This window comes from Papaver somniferum, chromosome 7 (assembly GCF_003573695.1).
Source record: "Papaver somniferum cultivar HN1 chromosome 7, ASM357369v1, whole genome shotgun sequence".
NCBI lineage: Eukaryota > Viridiplantae > Streptophyta > Magnoliopsida > Ranunculales > Papaveraceae > Papaver > Papaver somniferum.
In genome coordinates this window covers 15,413,415-15,433,325 of record NC_039364.1, presented here as the reverse complement: position 1 = coordinate 15,433,325, position 19,911 = coordinate 15,413,415, and the positions used below count along the sequence as shown (strand labels likewise).

The window sequence follows — 19,911 nt, the reverse complement described above, 5'->3', positions numbered from 1 at the left end:
GTTATGAGTATAAAGGAAAGACGACCAGGAAGAACACAACATGCTCAAAGAAAATTAAATGCTTGTTCAAGCTAGTATTTAGCAAGAGCAAATTAACGAAGAAATGGTTTCTAGCTATGGATAAGGTGGTAGGTCGACATAACCACCCTCGTCCGGAAGATCTTGAAGGACATGCAATGGCCGCAAGGCTCACTCCTCAAGAAATGGAAAAATTGCTAAGTATGGGAAAATGAGTATTCCACCTACTGTTATGCTTCACTTATTAAAGGAAGATAACCTGGATAACGTATCAGGTTTGCAAACCATTTACATTTCCAATGCAATTGATACAATTAAAAGGAATGAATGGAAGGATAGACAAGTAATGCAACAATTTTTTTCTTTGGCTCAAGAGAAAGGCTACGCGGTTCAAAAGAAAGTAGGTCCGGGAGAAGAAATAACTCATCTCTTCATTGCTCATCCGAAGAGTGTTCAATTGGCTCAATCCTTCCATGAAGTTCTTATAATGGATTGCACTTACAAGACAAACAAATACGAGATGCCATTGTTGAACATTGTTGATCGTAAGTTGACGAAGTCACCATTTACCATTGTTTTTTGTTTTCTAAAGGACAAGAAAGAACCAAGTTACACTTGGGCGCTACAACAAGTGAAGGCGATCTACTGAGATGATGATATCCCCGGGGTTATCGGGACCGACAATGAGGTAGCATTGATGAATGCAATAGAGAAAGTCTCCCTATTGGCAAATAATATGCTTTGTACATTTCATATATGGTGCAATGTTATGAATAGGTGCAATCCTCAACTTTGTCCACCTAAGAGGATAGGATTGGAAGAGATTAGTAAGCTACCGGAAGATGAACAAGCGGATGCAAAAGAGGCATTCGATAAACAATACATCATAAATCATGCGAAATGGGTTGCCTTCTCTGGGGAATGGGAGGCATTGGCTTGGTCTCTCACCGAAAAAGAGTATCATCTAAATCTTGCTGAATTTAGAGAATATTGGTCTATCCCCGAATATCCGGAGGATATAATAACGTATGTGGTGGAGCAATGGTTGGAACCGCACAAAGAGCGCTTCGTTTATGCTTTTACAAACCACCATAAACACTTTGGGAATCAAGACACAAGTTTGGTAGAATCGGCTCACCACCGGTTGAAGAAAAATCTCTTTGGATGTGTCGATAATTTTGTGGTTGTGTTTAACGCAATGGAGAGTTACTTCAACCGCGATATTGAGAGAATTAAAGAGAAGTTTCAAAAAATCCGCATCATGAAGTACAAAAAGATTGTAGACAAAGGTGATAACATCAAGAAAACGGAGGACCTTCGGTTTTTCAAGGGACTACACTATAATGTTTCACATGCTTGCATTAAGATTTTAATGGTTGAGGTGAATTTGATCGACATATGGGGAACTAATCCGGATGAGGTGTGTGTTTGCAATATGATGAAGTCTATGGTGATTGCGTGGGTACTTAATTGACGACACATTCAATTGCGTGGTTCACTATTTCTCAAAAGGTGCTAGTTTCACATATACTCCGAAAACAACCATATGTGTCGAGCAACTTAGACGTAGAAGAGTGGTGATTGCATTGATTGAAAACAACCATTTTATCGGTTTCCGGTTACAAGAAAATTTTCCATTTCCTCCGATATGCAGTCACTCTTATTGGAATGAATTTAACCCCGACACAATGTTGGGTTGGTGCATTATGTATGAACATAACAGGGAGATGTGAAAAGCTTTGCGGGAATCGGAAAAAATTATACACTGAGGAACAATTTCACTTGAGGCTGATTAAATGTACCATTAGTTAGACTAAGTATGCTTTGAACATGAACATAAGAATGAAAAATTGTGTTTTTTGGAATTTGGTCTTATTTTTGGGTTATTTGGTCATATTTTTGTGTTTTTTGAAATGCATCCTATATAAGTTCGGTTAAGAAATGAAATTACAGGACATCTTCGAACTATTACATGACATAACTCCGGTTAGGAAATGAAATTACAGGACATTGCCAAAATTAAATTACATAACACTTAATACCCCATACGCGCTCTGAAAAAGTCTTTAAGGATGTGGAAATGATCTTCATATTTGAAATCCTTTCTTTTCCATCGTCGCCATTCATTTTTTGATGTTAAAACAATTTCCTCGTATGTTTCTCCCCGAAGTCGATTCCTCCTTACAATCCGAAATAAAGGCAAATTCCACAACTCTTTCTCTAATCTTTTGAAATCGAATGAACAAAGCCATTTGGTCAAGGTTATGAGGGTTACCTGTGTCAAAGTAGAATTTCTCATGAATTTTCCTCCAAAAACTATTACTCATAATACCATTCACTCTTCGTTCGTCACCCCTCTTTGGATAGCATAGTACGTAGTTTCTACAAAGAGAAAGATCTTTTTCTAGAGTAAATTTATGACTAGGAACTACCATTTTTATGAAATTTTGAAACAAATGGTAACTATGAGACACATATATACCATTGAGGTGTATAACGGATATAAAAATAGTCGTTCCTTGAGTTAGATCAAGTACATTGTTGTCTCAGAGCTAAAGTTCGGTTAGATTCAGAATTTGAGGTATAACCGAACTCAACACTAAAAAAAAATCAGAAGTTCCAGTGTTGGGTTTGGTTACCTGGTATATTTCTGCAGGTAACCGAACAAAACATTGTCTAGGACAATGTTTTTAACCCCATAGTTCGGTAACATACTGTTTTTTTTGCAGGAAACCGAACAAATAAGTTCGGTAACCTGGAACTTTTTACCAGGTAACCGAACCCAACACTGGAACTTCTGAGTTTTTTTTTAGAGTTGAGTTCGGTTATACATCAAATTTTGAGTCTAACCGAACTATGAGTTCGATTATACATCAAATTTTGAGTCTAACCGAACTATGAGTTCGGTTATTTTATTATTGTTTTGATAATATGGCTAGAGTTCGGTTATATGGAAGCTCAACATATTTTTGCGAAACAACCGAACTCATGAGTTCGGTAACCTAGTTTTAAATCCTATAGAACCGAACTGTTCTTCGTGTTCTTCATTTCATGGAGTTCGGTTAAGAAACTATGACAACAATAAAACACGTTCTAACCGAACTCAACACTATAACTTCCATTTAAACCCTATTTTGATGATTTCTAATCAATTAAATCGATGAAAATCAAATTAAAAGTAATGGGTTTGTCGGGAAATACCTGCGAATCTGTCCCATGGCAGACTCAGGGTCGTTCCTGCGACTGTTACGCCGAATCAATTGTTCACCTTCCGGTTCAAGTTCTTCCTCAATTTCATTGCTTTATTAGCTAGATGTCCTAATGGTGGACCTGTTCCTGGGAGTCTTTTGGTTTTCTTTCGACGAACCGTTTATATAGTTGATTGACTAATCGACGATGAAAATTTTATGAATCGACGATTAATCGATGAAGACGAGTTTGAAACGAAGAAGAAAAAGAGAAGAAATTTTTTTTTTCTCCCAAAACGAGTTTGTGCGGCGGGTAAGGTAAGTCTGATTTTGTGTTTTTGTTAATAGATTCAATTAGATTAAATTTATATTTCGGTAGTCATTAGTTTAGTTATAATATAAATTAGGGTTTGGGTGCAAATTAGTAAAGTATCGGGTTTAGGACATCCCTAATAAGTATAAGGTAGATGGATTTATAAAACAATGATCCCAAAAATAGGATGGTCCCCAACAAATCGTTCTTCTTCAATGGGTGCCGGTAGTGGAGCAGGGCTTAAGACTGAGGAAGCTGATTAACTGCCTGGGCCTGAAGTCGGAGGAAGTTTAGATACACAATGGAAATATATCAGTAAAATAGGTATGCACTTCGAAGTTGTTAAATTTCGCATCCATTTATATATGCATGTCTCTATAAAAGCAAGTTTGACGGTTCAAAATTACCGGACGATGACAATGGCGAAGTATGTTATACACACGAATTATATGCATCATCATGCAATTTAAGATTATTCTTTAGTTACATTAAATATGAGTTTACGTTTTAAGTAAAAAGATCATTCAACAATGGCAACCAATTCCCAATTTAATTCTCAAACCAAAAAACGGAAGATAAAAAGGCAATATTATGTTACATTACCATAATTAAGTTGTGTACATTTATTCTTTCTTTAATTACCAAAGAATTGCCATATCAGTACAAACCATTCTCTCTATAAATTTGGCACTCCTAGCCTTGGGGTTTATTTTGTTTTCAGAATTCAGTTTGCGTTCACTTTCTGACACAATGCATCAACATACTTTAGGATTTTGCTTTTCTGTTTTATTGCTGCTTCAAGCAGTTGCTGCTCATGCTGATTATGGCACAGCTCTTACAAGATCCATACTGTATTATGAGGCTCAAAGGTCTGGGAAGTTACCTCCTACTCAAAGAGTCTCATGGAGAGGCGATTCCGGTCTGAAAGATGGTAGTGACGTTGGTGTAAGTTCATCCTTGCCATTCTCTTATTTTACTGAAATTTTTTACAGATAACTTTAGGTGTTGTTGTATGGTCTAAAACTCGGCTAACAATTAGGTTGATTGATGACTAACAACAGGTTGATCTTACTGGAGGGTACTATGACGCTGGAGACAACGTGAAATTTGGATTTCCTATGGCATTCACGATTACAATGCTGTCATGGAGTGTTATTGAATATAAAAGCCAATTGTTAGCAAAGGGAGAACTTCGGAATGCCTTGCATGCAATAAAATGGGGGACTGATTACATGATCAAAGCTCATCCAGAGTCGGATGTTCTTTACGGTCAAGTTGGAGAAGGTCAACCTGACCACGATTGCTGGCAGAGGCCAGAAGACATGACAACTCCAAGGACTGCTTATAAAATTGACGCGGAGCATCCTGGATCTGACTTAGCTGGTGAAACCTCGGCTGCCTTTGCTGCTGCATCCATCGCTTTTAAGACATATAAGCCTCGTTATTCTGCTCAACTTCTATCCCATGCTAAACAGGTTGGTAACAATCAACTATTATTGTAGTTAAAAAGTACTACTTACTACTAATGTGCAGTATCATAATATATTACATCTAATTTCTTTATTGCATGCAGCTCTTTGAGTTCGCTCGCAATCACCAAGGAGTGTACCAAAGTACCATTCCGGCAGCACCGTTTTACGTTAGCAGTGGGTTCCAGGTAAAAAATAATAATAATTAAACAGTAGACCAATTAGTTTTCCTATTTTTTGATATTCAAATTGATTTTATATTTCTTTTTTACCATCAGGATGAGTTGTTGTGGGCAGCAGCTTGGCTTTACCGTGCCACAAACGAACAAATGTACTTGGATTACCTTGAATCAGCAGACACCGGCGGCATGCATCCCTCATTTTGTTGGGACAATAAGTATGCCGGCGCTCATGTCCTAATGGCCAAGGTACCTATAACTTGCTTGCCAAACTTATTCAAAGTATAACACCTAAATCGTGCAACTATTAGGGATATGATTATATTCTTTTGATTTCAGCTTGTATTGGAGGGAAAACTAAACACTAATAAATGTGCTGAGTACAAAAAAAATGCGGAAGAGTTTATTTGTTCTGTCATTCAGAAGGGTAACAACAATGTTCAAATGTCTGGAGGAGGATTACTCTATTGGCAACCTTGGAATGATATTCAGTATGTTACTGCTGCTATCTTTGTCACCACTGTTTATTCCGACTACCTAAAGTCTGCAAAGTCCACTCTCAGTTGCCCATCTGGCGAAGTTACTCCTGATGAACTTATCGAGTTTGTCAAATCACAGGTATTGATTATATTGTACTTTTAATATCTTAATTTAATCCGCTTTTTACATTATGAATTAAAATTAGCTAACCGCATTTACTTGATCTGTTGCTTGAAGGCGGACTACATTTTAGGTTCAAACTCGAAAAATATGAGTTACATGGTGGGCATGGGATCAAGTTATCCACAAAAAGTTCATCACAGGGGTGCTTCAATTGTTTCGATCAAGAAAGATCCAACACCAGTGACTTGCAAAGGAGGTTTCGACAGCTGGTTTAACAAAGATGCACCAAATCCAAATGTTTTGGAAGGTGCACTCGTTGGAGGTCCTGATGCATCAGATGCATATGATGACTCAAGAAGTAACTACGAACAGGCCGAACCCGCAACCGCCAATACAGCTCCATTTGTTGGTGTTTTGGCAAGACTGGCCTAGCTAACAGTTGTTTTTATTTTTATGTTACATCCTTTTTTCCTTTTCTTTTTTGTAAAATTTTGGGAGAGGACAGTTTGATATTCGCTAAAATTTGAAGTTTAAATGCCTGGTGTGGCTGCAATAGTGATTATGCCATTAGATTTCATTTTATTCCCACATGTGTCGCTGTTCACCTATGAAAATCAAATTTGAAGTTAACCGGAGTTTTATATTATGCTATAAAACTTGTTGGAGACATAGGTTCTGACATATGGTTATCCAATGAGAAGAGTGATAATCATGATATTAAAATTAAAGAGCAGGTAGAACACGAGCCATTGGGTTGGAGGGAGGAAAGAGTTTAGTCTTCCTGGAAGAAAAGAAGGAAAAAAAATACAGTGTATTTCACTTATACAAAGCCACCATGTTTGTAATTTACAGCAAGAAGGAAGAAAATGGGAAGAAGACAGACCGAAGTGCGACATCACAAGACACTTTCAGGTTAAACAATTATAAACTTCCGGGTATTTTTCTTATCAGGATTCCTAAACTTCGGGATACTGAGAATGAGAAGTTGCAAGAAGAGCAGCTCCAATTCCAGAGCCATCGTTTGCGTGCTCAATAACAACAGTGTGTGCAACTTCATCACCGAATAACTCGTTGAGTGTGCTCTCCAAACAGGTGCGGAATTCGGAGTAATGCTCAAATAATCCTCCATCGACTGCTATCACAGTTCTCTGTTTCTCTCCCTCATTCACCGTGTCTTTTCCCATCTTCTTCAAAATACCCAAGATCCCTGCGGCCGAAAGACGTGCAGCACGTGTCGCAACAATGTTGCAGAGCTCTACAACCACTCTTCTGGTTTCAAAGGAGGTATCAGATATCCCAAAGATGTCCTTCAATTTGCTTCCAACCACTCTCAAACCTGGGGATGTGTCGTGATGCATGGCAGACATTTCAGGAGTCCTCAAAATGAATCGAGTCTTGAGTTTTGGTGGAACAATATCGCCAAAAAATTCAGCTTCTTCAGCCATTTTGCAAAGGACTCTACGTTCAATATCTCCCAAATACATTCCAGAAATAATCTTCTCAAAAATCTGCTCACCAGCGTTAAGACTGTCCTGGTCCAAAGCCTGATCATATTCGGTTACAGGAAGGTGTGCTGACCTGAAGTTACCCCACTCCGTGTTGATTACCATTTCTACAGATTTAGGAATGGCGTGCACGCGCTCTACGTATGCTGCGTTTGTTCCAGTTCCCAAAATAACTGCAGCTGCAACATCATTATTGAAGTATTTGCCTCCAGCTAATGTACCAATTGTATCGTTCACCAGAGCTGCAACACGCATATCTATTCCCTGTCTATGTAAGGCTTCACTTAGTTCTACAACCACATCTTTATCAACCGCATCATCGATGGAGAAACCCTTTGTCCACCTAATAAGAGTTCCAGATGCGATTGACAACTGCTTGACGGGGAATGAAAAAGTAAAACCTAATTCCCTCCGACAACCATGAGGGAGGAAGAAACCTTGTCCTTCTGTCGCTATAAATCTTGCGAGTTCTTTAGCAATGAAATCAAATAGCTTGTTTGAAGTGGCAGTCATCAATTCATGAGGAATTGAGACTTCGGTGAATTCTTGTTTAACTACACGCCCATCTCTTCCACCCAATTGTACACGCAACACACGGAAGTTTGTGCCGCCAAGATCCAAAGCATAGAACAGTCCATGTTCATCACCAGTAGGGAGATGATTAACATAGCTATTAAGCATCTTAAGCTTACTACCTCCTTCAGAAGCAAGACCAGCATGCATCTCAACAGTCATAGCATCAGCAACATGTCTAAGTTTTCCAACTGGTGTAGCGCACTGCTCTTCAAATTCTTTTAATATAGACGACATAGCTTTACTCCGTCTACCTGAACTATGCGTTTCAGGTACTTCTGCTGCTCGAATACGCTTCAGCTTACTCAGGGCAGTTTTAGGTTGAAGAGTTCCTAGGAAAATTGGCTTGAACCGGGCATTAGCGAAGAGGAGACTCGACTGCCAAATCTTGTGATCTTTACAAGAAAAGAGTACTCTCGAAGAAACAACAAGACTCTTGAAGAAAGAATGTAATTGTAATATTAAAGGTGTGGTTAATACTGTGTGTATTTATAAGATGCTGAAAGACTTGGATCTGGGAAAAAAAATCTTCCTCTCGGATTCCCGGCTCGTCTCTGTAAAGGAAAAGCTTTTCCGAAGTCTAAACAACATTGCTAATAGGGTACCTAAGTTTTTGGCAGTGTACAAATCCGGGATGCTGCTGGATTCAGCTAATGTGCATTCAACGCTACTGGTTCCTTCTGATTTAGAAGTCTAATGTGCATCGAACGATATTGACGCTCCCTTGAAACGCACCTGAGTATTAGAGACACTTTGAAAGACAAGAAAGAAGAATTAGATTAGAATTAGAAGACCATGAAGCCATGAACCAGACTCTAATAGTCAAGGAACGCCAAAGCAACGATGAGATGCAAGAAGCTGGAAAATAACTAATCAATGTGAGCTGCCTCTCTTTTCTAAAACCTCCTCCTGATTAAGAAATCTAATGTGCATCCAACGCAAGTTACCACAACATAATTCACTGGAGCCTACGACCTTCCTGATGATGGCTCCAAAGTGTTGATGGTGCTGGCCTAGGAAAACATGGAACCTACGACCTTCCTGCAGGAAATAAAACTACATTCGACGACAATGAGTAAGCTGAAGGCATTTCCTTACGTGTCAAACCATGCCTTCTGTCGCTATAAATCTTGCGAGTTCTTTAGCAATGAAATCAAATAGCTTTTTTCAAGTGGCAGTCATCAATTCAGGAGGAATTGAGACTTCGGTGAATTCTTGTTTAACTACACGCCCATCTCTTCCACCCAATTGTACACGCAACACACGGAAGTTTGTGCCGCCAAGATCCAAAGCATAGAACAGTCCATGTTCATCACCAGTAGGGAGATGATCAACATAGCTATTAAGCATCAAGGTTATATCCTAATATTATCAGGTAGTGTACAAATCCGGGATGATAATGTTGCTTGTATTTGTAATCCTGTGACCAGAGAATATGTCAGGCTTCCAAAAATTAAGAGAGATTTTATAAATCCTGATGAGTATTGTCATTATTTGAGCGGATTTGGCTACGATTCTGTAGCTAGAGAGTATAAAGTTGTTGAATTTTATGCCTCAAGGTTATATCCTAATATTATAAACGTTATGGTATACACTCTTGGCAATGGTAATGGGTGGAGAAATGTTGGCAAGCAAGTTATGTTTCCAACTTGTCATAAACCTGGTGTGTAGGCAAACGGAGCTCTTCATTGGATGGATGATATAGGAAGAAAGATTTTGGTTTTCGATTTGTTTGAGGAAAAGTTTCGTCAACATTTTTCACTGCCTTCTTTGCCACAAGACTATATGTCGCATCGTTGTGAATATACTATCGGGGAGTTGTACGGTGTTTTATATTGTGCTATTAGAGGCAGACATTCTGACATATGGTTACTGAAAGAGAAAAATGATAATCCTGATATGGAAGAGCAGGTGGAAAACCAGCCATTTTGCTGGAGGAAAGAGTTTAGTCTTCCTGGAATAGAACCATTAGCCTTTACCAAGATTGGTGGTGTTTTATGTTTAGATCGTAGTTCATTCAGTGTTTACGATGCAACAGCTTCAACCTTGAAAAAAGCTCCTGAGATTTACTTCATCATATAGTGATATATTCCCTCACACCAACACCTTAGTTTCGTTAAAAGAATTAGGAGAAGAGGAGATAATAATGAAGTCAGATGAGATTGAGGAGACAGAAAGCTGGGATTTGGCAACATAGCAGCAAACGAGATGAGATCCTTGGATACGCTATTAACTGGTAATCTTTGCTGAGCTTCTGAAGTTATATTTATGTCCTTTATATACACATTAATACCTGGTTTAACTTTAGAATGCATAAACCTTTTCAGTTTTCACATTATCTTAGTGAGTATTATATAAAGCTTACAGTCAATCCGTTTTATGTCACCAATCTCAACTTTCCCAGCACCCAGCATTATGAGAGAGTATTTTGTTCGCCCTTCTTAGCATAGTCGGTAGATGATTTGGCAATTCAAATTTGAAACTCCGCATGTTATGTTAAGGGCCAATCACTTTTATAGAGCAGAACTAGAAGCTTGAATACGAAACAACACTAATGTTTGTCATCATTCGTCAATCTATTTAGTAAGAACAACAGAGTCAAGTAGGCAGGGTTCTGTGTCATAGCGATCATGATTTATGTTTGAACTCTGTCGTTAACTACAACCAAGCTACTGCTTTTGTCTTTAAACGATGCTACTTTTCCATCTGCATTGAAAAACTTTGACTAGGTGCCTTAGACAGTACTACTACCAAGATGCAGGATAATGATTCTATCGGCATTGACATTTTGCCATCTTCTTACAAATGGATTGATTTTCTTAGACTTGTAGTTATCTGCACATTACATGCCTGCACCCACAGTTTCATCAAGGATCATTTAATCCTGGTTCAGTTATATTCCATTTTGCATCATTCGCATCCTTTTTGTTAACACAAGAGTTGCTGGGAATTTCACCGAGTCTGACAACAGAGGCATCGATATGTATTACTTTGTTTTCATCTTAGGAAGGAGAATGTCATTAGTGTTGCTTTGCAACTCAAACCATAGAGTTGATGTTGTTAGATCAAATTTGATACCTTCAAGAGGCGTTTCGTAATCTTGTTATAGAGATTTGACTGTTGTTTTCTTTTGGGGTATTTATTCTGTTTTATTATAATTAGGGGATGGGTTGATTACCAAGCCCTGAGTTTGGTTGGTAATGAAAGTAATATCTGATTATTGTTTTTCTTTTGATTGGAATTTCAAGCTCTGAAAACTTAAATTTACTTGTGAATGTATAATGAGCCAATCATAATATTTACCAATCTCCTTATAACACTATCATGGCCATTCAGTAGGTGCACAAGAGATTCATCTCACAAAATTCTAGCTCCCCGAGGAACCCAACTATTCCGTTTTCCATGTCAATACTGCTGGTTCTCACAAGTAACCCCAACTCTATCCATGATAGAATAACACTCGTACTAAGATTCTAGTGTTGCAGGCATGGGGTTGAATTTGATTATTTTGTGCAGGAGAATGCTTAGAAATCTGAAGATCTCAACTAGGACCGGGGATCTAAAGCAGGCAGGAGCTGTAATTTTGCTTAAAGATCTAGTGGGGGTCTTCCATATAACAACTAACAAGGAGTATATGGAAGCTGTGAGATGACTTGAATCTTTTGGAGGAATGTTGAACCTTATTCGGCTCAATTCTGGGTCTTTAATTTTCTTGAAGACATTCTGGGTCTTTAATTGCTGTGTGTCAAGTCAAAACTTCTGATTACATTGTGATTAATAGTTTAAATATGTTAAATCAATGCTTTCATGCTCTGTACTGGCGTCAAGGATGAAAGATATAATAGTTCCCTGTATTTTCCCCCAGAGATTGCCATTTCCTTTTGGCGAATCGGTTTCAGATCTCAGCAAGTCTTAACGGTACATACAGCAGAAGTATTTGATTAGTTGATTTTCCTAGCCATCTTTAAAAGGTGGAAATAGACCTTCAGAATGTAAATTTAATTTGTACCATTGTATGGGTTGTTAAACTCAGTACAAGAAAAACATTGATACGTTCCATTTTGTCCTAAACTAATCCATCCTATAGCTTGGCTAAAATTAGCAGAAACAGAAGAGAAAAAGTGGATCGAGCAGTGTTCTTCGCTACTTCTCTCTATTCCAACTTCAAATGCTATTTTCTTCCAGTAGATCCAAGCAGTTACAAGTTCATAAGAGACTTCTATGTATGTTAAGCCACATACATAGAATCATCATTCAAATTATGACATGTTCGCTGACCACTAGATTTGACTCATTTGGGAAGAAATTTCTACCATATTCCTTAACTCCATACTCTTTCCCCAACAAGCAGCTTCCAGCAAGCTCAAAGCCTCTGTTTCTTCTGCTGTGGAGGCACTGATGGACCAAGCTTTAGATTGCATAGCGTCCCCCTGTTTCATTACGCAAAATCATACCATATCTAGCAGGTGAGATATTATCAATCCAAGAAGCATCAAAATCAATTTTGATTGATTAGGTTGGAATCTTTTCCATCCTATTATATCTTTAAGGTCAATCGAGTTTTGAGCATCACAGTAAGAAGCTATGGAATGAGCTGATGTCAATTTCAGAGTAAACACCTATCTTTTTCAGATAATCCAACATTTTGTACCTACTATTTCTATCACTTTGTCATTAGATTTTCCTGCAATTCAGTTAGAGTATAAGCTCATGAAAGGACTGTCTGAGGTTAGATTGAATTGGAGCATCCAAACTGACTTAGCATAATGGCATTCAAAAAAAAGAAGTTTCAGAGATTCGCACTGATGGTTACAAAAAATGCAATGAGTATCTATGTTATCTCTATATTGACCCAGTAACTTCCTAACAAGTAATGCATTTCCACAAGAAAATTTTAATTCTCTGAGAAACATTCAGTTTCCAGAAAGAAGACCAAAAAGCAACAGTAGATTTACCGACTTCTGATTTTGTTTAAACCTTATCTAATTCTATTTTGGGGTCTTGAATGGTTGTGTGTAAAACGTAAATCTTGCGATTATGAGCAGAATCTCTGGAGAATGAATTATGTTTTGGTAACTTGCGCAATCATAAATCCCAAAGTGTCTCTAATGCTCGGGTGCGTTTCACTGGAGAGTTAATAGCACATTAGACTTCTCATGCTGACTCCTATTCCTGATTTAACAACAGGAGGAACTGCTAGGTTTTAGCTTTTAACCGACTTACCTAATCCGGCAAAAACCATCTTTCAACCCCTATTAGGGGAAACAAATTTGATTTGGGGGTGTACAAAAATCCATAAAAGACAAAACATCCCAAGCATTAGATTTGTACACCCCAAGAAATTAGGTTCCCTATTGGCAATGTTGTTTAGACTTGGGAATAGCTTTTCCATTTTAGAGCCGAATTACGAATCCGAGAGGAAGATGAAAGGCTCCTAAACAATAGTCTATGAATGAACATCTTATAAATACACAAAGGATTCACCACATCTTTCATACTACAATTACCTTCTTTCTTTCAAGAGTATTATTATTTTCTTGTGTTGCCCTTGTTCGTCTTGTGAATATATTCTTCTTCTTTGTAGCGGAAACAAAAGTATGCCAGTAGGAATGGATCAGCCAGATTGGCCTGCTAATAATAAAGTCAGAAAGACTTTTCTTAAATTCTTGAAACAAAAAGATCACAAGATTTGGCAGTCGAGTCTCCTCTTTGCGAACGCCCGGTTCAAGCCTATTTTCCTAGGAACTCTTCAACCTAACACTACCTTGAGTAAGCGCAAGCGTGTTTGTGATACTCAAACAGCAGTATGTCCTGCAGCTACATTAATTTTAAGACATAGGATGACAAGTTCAGATAGATGGAGTTCAATATTTAAAGAATTTGAAGAAAAATGTGCCACACCCATTGGGAAGCTTCGACATGTTGCTGATGCTATGACAGCTGAGATGCATGCTGGTCTTGCTTCTGAAGGTGGTAGTAAGCTTAATATGCTTAATAGCTATGTTGATAATCTCCCTACCGGTGACGAACGTGGTCTATTTTATGCTTTGGATCTCGGTGGTACAAACTTCCGTGTGTTGCGTGTACAATTGGGTGGGAGATATGGCTGTATAGTTAAACAAGAATCTACTGAAATCTCAATACCTCCTGAATTGATGACTGCCACTTCAACTGTATGTGTAATAATTGTAGTTATAATAATTTTGATCTTTTGTGTCGATTTAGGTAAAGGTTGTTGCTTATGTTTTCTGTTTGTTAAATATTGCAGGAACTATTTGATTTCATTGCTAGAGAACTCGCAAGATTTGTAGCTACAGAAGGTGAAGGTTTCTTCCTCCCTCCTGGTAGCCGGAGGGAATTGGGGTTTACTTTTTCGTTCCCCGTCAAGCAGTTATCAATCGCATCTGGAACGCTTATTAGGTGGGGAAAGGGATTCTCCATTGATGATGCGGTTAGTTCTTCAAACCTGCCTCTAGTTTTCATACTTCAGTCATGCATATATAAGGATTTAGTTTGTTTTTCTTCTTTTCGTACTTCCTAGACCACTTCATGTTTCTGATAAAGATTCTATCGATTTCTTGTGCTAGGTTGATAAAGATGTGGTGGTAGAACTAACTAAAGCCTTAGACAGACAGGGCATATATATGCGTGTGGCAGCTCTGGTAAGTTACATTTGTTTTTTGTTTTAGATTTTTCTGATGCTATCCTTACATATTGGTTATTCGACTTCGATTTTTAACTGACATTGTTGATGCAGGTGAACGATACAATTGGTACCTTAGCTGGAGGCAAATACTTTAATAATGATGTTGCAGCTGCAGTTATTTTGGGAACCGGAACAAACGCTGCATATATAGAGCGTGCGCAGTGCGCCATTCCTAAGTGGCATGCTAAATCAGGAGAAATGGTAATCAACACAGAGTGGGGTAACTTCAGGTCATCACACCTTCCTGTGACTGAATATGATCAGGATTTGGACCAGCACAGTCTTAACGTTGGTGATCAGATTTTTGAGAAGATGATTTCGGGGATGTATTTGGGAGATATTGTACGTAGAGTCCTCCACAAAATGGCTGAAGAGGCTTCATTTTTTGGTGATATTGTTCCACCAAAACTTAAGACTCGATTTATTTTGAGGACACCTGAAATGTCTGCCATGCATCATGACACATCCCCAGATTTGGGAGTGGTTGGAAGCAAATTGAAGGACATCTTTGGGATACCTGATACTTCCTTTGAAACAAGAAGAGTGGTTTTAGATCTCTGCAACATTGTAGCCACACGTGGTGCCCGTCTTTCTGCCGCAGGGATCTTGGGTATTTTGAAAAAGATGGGAAAAGACAGGGTCAAGGAAGGAGAGAAACAGAGAACTGTTATAGCCGTGGATGGAGGATTGTTTGAGCACTACACCGAATTTAGATCTTGTTTGGGAAGCACCCTCAACGAGTTACTCGGAGATGAAGCTGCACACACCGTTTTTATTGAGCATGCAAACGATGGCTCTGGAATTGGAGCTGCTCTTCTTGCAGCTTCTCATTCGCAGTATCCAGAAGTTGAAGAATCCTGAAACAAATATTTTCTTGAGTAATGAATTAATGTGTATAACTAACTGCAGAACCTGAGGGTGTCTTGTTCAGTCTGCCTTCTGGCTATTTTGTTTCGCAATATTGAATTGTGTATAATTTCAGAACCTGAAAGTATTAAAAAAAACTACCCCCTGTATTTGGTACGGGCGTCCCAAACATGCTACGTACACAGGAAGTGAAAAAAGAATTAGCCAGCGATGTACTTCGTTGTTCTACATCTACAAACACAATATCTCACCAAGAAAAAGATTGTTACTCCCACTGAACACCACCAATTGCGCCAAACTTGCAATGTCCACAGGAATCTTCCCTGAAAACTTGTTGTTCTAAATCTCTAAGCGCTTACCCTTGAACTCAACTTATCTGGAAGTGCCCCCGAGAAACATAAACACGCAACAAATTCACTGGAAAACAAAAATTAGCGAGAATCTCACCACCCAACATGTTCTTGTCCAACAAAACACGAGCTAAACTAGGACACTCAAGCAAACATCGTCAGTAATTTCACCAGTAAAATTATTCTCAAAAACGCTGAAATGCCTTAGAATTCACCGCCAAAACATAAATTCTCTGGCAGTTTTCTGGAGAGTTTGTTGACATTAACTTCAAGATACACAAGCTTGGAATGCAACCCAAGTTCTGGTGGCAGTTCACCATTCAAGTCATTTACAAACGACCAAATATCTGTAAGCAACGGAAGTAAACTAATACTAGTCGGTATCTCCCCTGACAGTTGATTCCGATACATATCCAACCTGGTCAAATTCTTTCATCGGGGGTAGTATTAGTTAATTAACTAGTTGGGGTCAGTAAAACATGGTAGTAAATCAAAAGTCTCACATAGGTATCTATAGTACTATAAATGTGATTATGTAAATAAATAAATGTGATTGTGTAAAAAAAAATTGAGTTCAATAAGTGAGCTCAATAAGTTACTAGCTAGTGACAGGATTGATCAAGTTTTTCATTCGTAGGTCAAAAGACTAGGTTTTGAGCCAGGTCACAGGATGAGGGCACCCTTGGAAACAAACACACGAGTGATGCTACAGCTACCGCGGTGGAGGACCGTGAGATTCACCGCATCTCACAGCCCCTGGGACTCGCTGGAGCTTGCAGCGGGTGGGCTTATGGTCCCACCGTGGGTCCCGTATTTTATGTGTGTTGCGATGAATCTCACGGGATTCATGCCGCGGTAGCTGTTGTATTATCGCAAGCACACCCTTTTCCTTGGGAACTGGTTTTTTCTCTCAATAAGCCCAAAAACACTTTAACTTTACTCTCTCCCGAACCAAAATTCTCAATTCTTCTTCAAAACCCTAACATTTCTTCTCTCTGTAAATCCCTCTTGTTCAATTCAGTGGGGAATTTCAATCATCTCCCAACAGACATTTCTCTAGACATACTGACTCACCTACCAACAGAATCAATACTAGATTGCAAATTGGTTGTTAGGGTTCTAAACCTTTTAGCACTGGAAAAGCTGTGAAGATAGTCTTCACAGGGAAAAGAAGAAGAAGAAGAGAACTGGATAAAAACTGCAAAAGAACTCAAAAACAGGGATAAAGACCTTTGATCTGGGGCGAGCAGCCTCTGCCTTTGAGAATTAACTTAAAAAAACTTCTTAATATATTGATAATTGTCTTGTACAAGTTTAAACTAGAGCTATTTATAGCTTAACAGACTTGATAATCAAGCAACTAACTAAGGAAACTTCTAAAACTAGGAAACTAAATACTAAATACGTAAAGAACCTAAATACTAGGAGTTGGCATCGCAACATCCCACCCTGCCTGAGACAAGGCTTGTCCTCAAGCTTCTAATTCCGGAAAACGCGCAATGAGATCATAAGCATCTTCCCAAGTTGCATCTTCTTTGGACTGACCCTTCCATTTGATCAACCACTTTGTAGCAGCTCGGTTTCCTTTATTATACATTGGTCTGTTTAAAATTTCTTTTGGCTCCCATTTATCATAGTCAATAACAGTAGGCAATATAGCTTCAACAGTAGTAGTAGGACCTATCTTCCGTTTTAACTGTGAGACATGGAATACCGGATGTATTCTGCTAGTGACAGGAAAGTCCAGTTCATATGCCACAGTTCCAATTTTCTCAAGAACTTTAAAAGGCCCTTAAAAACGAGGTGATAGCTTCGAAAAGGATTGATTAGAAACTGTTATCTGTCTGTAAGGATGGAGACATAGATAAACAAAGTCACCAACTGAAAACTCTCGTTCAGTTCTATGAGAATTAGCATATTTCTTCATTCGATCATGTGCATTAGACAAGTGAGACTTTAACAGCTTAAGTGTATGATCTCTGGCACGTAAATTCAAATCTACATCATGCACAGGGGTTGATCCGGGTAAATAAGCCAATATTGCTGGTGGAGGACGGCTGTAAAGAGCTTCATATGGAGTCATTTTAATGGCGAAGTGGTAGTTGGTGTTATGCCACCATTCGGCCCATGCTAACCATTTGAACCAATCTTTTGGTTTCATTCGTGCAAAGCATCAAAGATAACATTCTAATGTACGATTTGTTACTTCTGTTTGACCATCACTTTGCGGATGATAAGATGAACTCTTGCATAGTTGTGTTTCTTGCATTGTAAAGTAGGCGTCCCAAAAATTACTCATGAATACAGGATCTCTGTCACTTGTAATGGTCTTTGGCATTCCATGAAGTCGGACAACCTCTTGTACAAACAGATCAACTATTGTACTAGCCGAATATGGATGAGATAGTGCAACAAAATGCGCATATTTTATCAGCCGATCAACTATTACTAAGATAGAACTCTTACCATGAGAAGGCGGAAATCCGTTTATGAAATCCATAGATATGCCAAACCAAACATCTGAAGGAATTGGTAGTGGACTTAAAAGACCAGGAGGAGCTACAGCTTCAGTCTTATTGCGTTGGAAAGTCTCACATTGTGAAATAAATTCCTTTATGGAATGCTTCATACCAGACCAATGAAAATTTTGTTGTATTCTCTTGAAAGTGCGTAAATAACCCAAATGACCACCCAATGGAGTAGAATGTAAGTCATGCATAAGTTTGCGATACCATTCTGAAGATGAAACCAACACAATTCTCTCCTTATAGTGCAGCACTCCATTAACGTATGAATAGTGACGTTTACTGGTACGATCTTGCTGTAACTGATCAATTAACGCACAAAGTTTTAGATCAGTATGACATATGGCAGTAACATCAGAAAATATTGGTGCACTTATTGCCAATAATTGGGGGTTAATAAGTCGAGACAAAGCATCTGCAGCTTTGTTTGTCGATCCACTACGATATATGATTTCATAATCATAACCTAGTAATTTTGAAACCCACTTCTACTGCTCAATTGAAGAAATACGTTTCTCAAAGAAATACTTCAAACTTCTGTGGTCTGTATAAATCTTAAAATGTCAACCAAGCAAATAGTGTCTCCATTTAGTTACTACAGATACAAGAGCAAGCATTTCCTTTTCATAAATAGATAATTTAAGACTCTTACCAGATAAAGGTTTACTATAAAAAGATATAGGTCTCACAGATTGCATTAACACAACACCAATGCCACCACCAGACGCATCACACTACAAATAGAACTCCTTGGAGAAATCCGGAAGTATCAAAACAGGCGTAGAAGTTAAAGCCTGTTGAAGCAATCTGAAATCAACGGTTGCTTCTGCAGTCCAGTTGAATGCATCCTTTTTAAGCAGTGGAGTTAAAGGAGTACTGCTTTTGCCAAAATCTTTCACGGACTTTCGATAATATCCAGCCCATCCTAGAAAACCTCTAAGTTCTATGACTGTTGAAGGAATCTTCCAAGAAAGAATGTATTCTATCTTCTCTGGTTCAAAGGAAACTCCATCAGATGAAATCAAATTACCAAGGTAACCAACAGAGTTTTGTGCAAAAGTCAATTTGGATTCCTTAACAAACAATTTATGATTTTGCAGTATATCGAATACCAGTTCTAGATGTTTAAGATGATCATCAAAATTCTCATTGTAGATCAGAATATCATCGAAGAAAACCAGTACAAACTTGCGTAAGTAGGGCCAGAGCATATGATTCATTAAATTCTGGAATATTGCTGGCGCATTTTATAATCCAAAAGGCATGACCAAAAACTCGTAGTGGCCATCATGTGTACGGAAAGCTGTCTTTGGAATGTCAGTTTCATGTACACGAATCTGGTGATACCCATAACGTAAATCTAACTTGGTAAAGACTCTATTACCATGTAATTCATCCACTAACGGAATTGGGTAATGATCTTTTATGGTTATCTTGTTAAGGGCACGATAGTCGACGCACATACGCCATGACCCATCCTTTTTTCGAACCAAAAGAATAGGTGAAGAAAAGCGCTAGAACTAGGCCTTATGAACCCATCTTGTTGCAGCTCTCCCACAATCTTCTCAATTTAATCTTTTTGAAAATGTGGGTATCTATAAGGGCGTGCATTCAC

The 19,911-nt window shown here is 38.4% G+C and overlaps 3 protein-coding genes across 3 annotated transcripts; 2 read left to right on the top strand and 1 right to left on the bottom strand.

Moving 5' to 3' along the window:
* Positions 1 to 2,915: 2,915 nt before the first annotated feature.
* On the top strand, positions 2,916 to 6,202 carry LOC113292572 (endoglucanase 13-like). The gene is given in 7 exon segments (XM_026541461.1): positions 2,916 to 2,952; positions 4,322 to 4,464; positions 4,581 to 4,994; positions 5,093 to 5,176; positions 5,267 to 5,416; positions 5,507 to 5,785; positions 5,885 to 6,202. Coding segments are annotated over 7 exon segments (1,425 nt in total).
* Positions 6,203 to 6,726: 524 nt separating this feature from the next.
* LOC113292618 (hexokinase-1-like) lies at positions 6,727 to 8,103 on the bottom strand. The gene has a single exon (XM_026541499.1). The coding sequence runs from the start codon at positions 8,083 to 8,085 to the stop codon at positions 6,727 to 6,729; it is 1,359 nt and encodes a 452-aa protein (XP_026397284.1). The 5' UTR covers positions 8,086 to 8,103.
* Positions 8,104 to 12,246: 4,143 nt separating this feature from the next.
* On the top strand, positions 12,247 to 15,415 carry LOC113300536 (hexokinase-1-like). Its single transcript, XM_026549745.1, has 5 exons — positions 12,247 to 12,287; positions 13,649 to 14,021; positions 14,117 to 14,299; positions 14,436 to 14,510; positions 14,606 to 15,415. Exons 1-5 carry the CDS (start codon positions 12,247 to 12,249, stop codon positions 15,413 to 15,415), a joined length of 1,482 nt encoding a protein of 493 aa, XP_026405530.1.
* The last annotated feature ends 4,496 nt before the right edge of the window (positions 15,416 to 19,911 follow it).